The following is a 1,828-nucleotide window of genomic DNA, read 5'->3' on the forward strand; positions in this document are numbered from 1 at the left end:
ATTATTTTTTCTACGCTGGAAACAGCAAGTCGATGCAATTTTACAATCAGGCAAACGGTTGGACATCTATTACTACATACAACAGTCATAGAGGATAAACTTGTTGATGTTGAGTTGGCAGTTTGGCTGTAGCGTGAATTGCTTTTGCCTTCTTATCTGGTTTCTTTTTAGACCTGACTAAACCCGCGCTGTAAACAGCGAATGAAGCGACGCGTATTAAGCGTATGAACACACAGTTAAAAGCCACCGGTTTGCAAATTGGCTCGTTTATGCGTTTCGCCACGCAGCCGTGCAGCCGCAATCTGAGGGATCGCCTCAGTCCTTATAAGTCAGCAAGCTGATACATCTCGGGCTTTATTCGCATCAACTTTTAGCTGTTTGTATATTTTGATATTCATCAAACGGGCTGGAGAGACGCATGTGGCCGTTGTCATGACACTGAGGAGAGGTGAGTCAATCTGAATTTAGCAGTTGCTTATTTGCATCTGTAAAACAGGTCATTATGTGTAGATAGGACAATCTGAATGGAAAACAACAGTTTAATAGAAACTGGTAGACTAAACTGAGGCAAACTGGAAACTGTTTACATCTAATACTATTTTTCCAGCAAACACATGCTTAATTATTGTCCTTTTAGTCCTGTTGCCCAGTGTACCTCAGCTATTATTAATATCAGCTCTTCACTGTGGCTTTCAGTAAACGTGGTCATCCTTGTTCTGCTGGCTGTAGCCTTCCTCATCATAGTTCAACGAAATCTCCTCAACCTCGGTGACTTTTTACACAAGGAAAACCGAGGTATGATCATCTTTGTACTGTGAGTAGTATACTGTATGCCAACTGAATTCAAATGAAACCATGGAGGCAATTTGTGAAATCCCAAATGTATCTTCACCCAGATGCAGGGGGGATTCTTCCCTTTGAGTCCGAGCTGTCTCCAGACTTCAGACCTGAATCGGTTCGGAAGGGAGAGGAAATCCCTGTCGTCATCACTGCTACTGGGGAGAGACTTGGTGCTGTGGTTGCTGCCATAAACAGCGTCTACCAGAACAGTAAAGCCAATGTTGTCTTCACCATTGTGACCTTGAATGACACAGTGGACCACCTAAAGTAAGACATTGAAGTAGGCATATCATTATATTTAATTCAACATATAAATGCAGGTCAGATTTGATTTAAGTGACCTTTGTCTGACACAAGTGTTTTGTTTTTTTGTTGTTGTTGTTGTTGTTGTTTTACCAACAGAGAGTGGTTGAGTAAGACAAAGCTAAAAACTGTCAAATACAAGATAGTTATTTTCAAGCCTGAGCTCCTCAGTGGGAAGATATCTAAAGATCCTCAGACACTGGAGGTTGTAAAACCGGTAAGACAACTGAATCTACTAGCACTGTCCCAGATAAGTTAAGTTCCTGCTAATTATGTTCTAATGGTCTATTTTTCAGTTGACTTTTGCCAGATTTTATCTGCCTGCTTACATACCGGAGGCAGAGAAAGCCATCTATTTGGATGACGATATCATTGTACAAGGTAAGAAAACACAGTAAGACAAGGTAAAATATGTTTTCCATGCACTATTTCACTCATTAACTCTCAAAATCATACATGTTATAGTAAAGTAAAATATATTATGAAAGGGAATTAATGAATAGATTGTGCCTGTTGTTTGGGATATCAGGGGACATTCAAGAGCTCTATGAAACCAACCTCAAACCAGGACACGCAGCTGCCTTCTCAGATGACTGTGATTCAGCTACTGCCAAGGGCATCATTCGAGGGGCTGGAAATCAGGTGGGCAACTCTTGCATGTTTTTTTTTTTTTTTTTTTTTTTTT

At 40.4% G+C, this 1,828-nt stretch overlaps 1 protein-coding gene across 1 annotated transcript; it reads left to right on the forward strand.

The window, feature by feature from the left end:
- Nucleotides 1-88: 88 nt before the first annotated feature.
- Nucleotides 89-1,798, forward strand: LOC111662522 (glycosyltransferase 8 domain-containing protein 1-like; the record flags this gene model as incomplete). Its single annotated transcript, XM_023416442.2, has 6 exons — nucleotides 89-448; nucleotides 697-795; nucleotides 897-1,107; nucleotides 1,243-1,360; nucleotides 1,440-1,524; nucleotides 1,673-1,798. Coding segments are annotated over exons 1-6 (655 nt in total), but the record flags the coding sequence as incomplete, so codon positions are not given.
- Nucleotides 1,799-1,828: the final 30 nt, after the last annotated feature.

The sequence above is a fragment of the Seriola lalandi genome, unplaced genomic scaffold (genome assembly GCF_002814215.2).
Source record: "Seriola lalandi dorsalis isolate HSWRI2012SDOR001 ecotype SW California unplaced genomic scaffold, Sedor1 jcf7180001959696, whole genome shotgun sequence".
Lineage (NCBI taxonomy): Eukaryota > Metazoa > Chordata > Actinopteri > Carangiformes > Carangidae > Seriola > Seriola lalandi.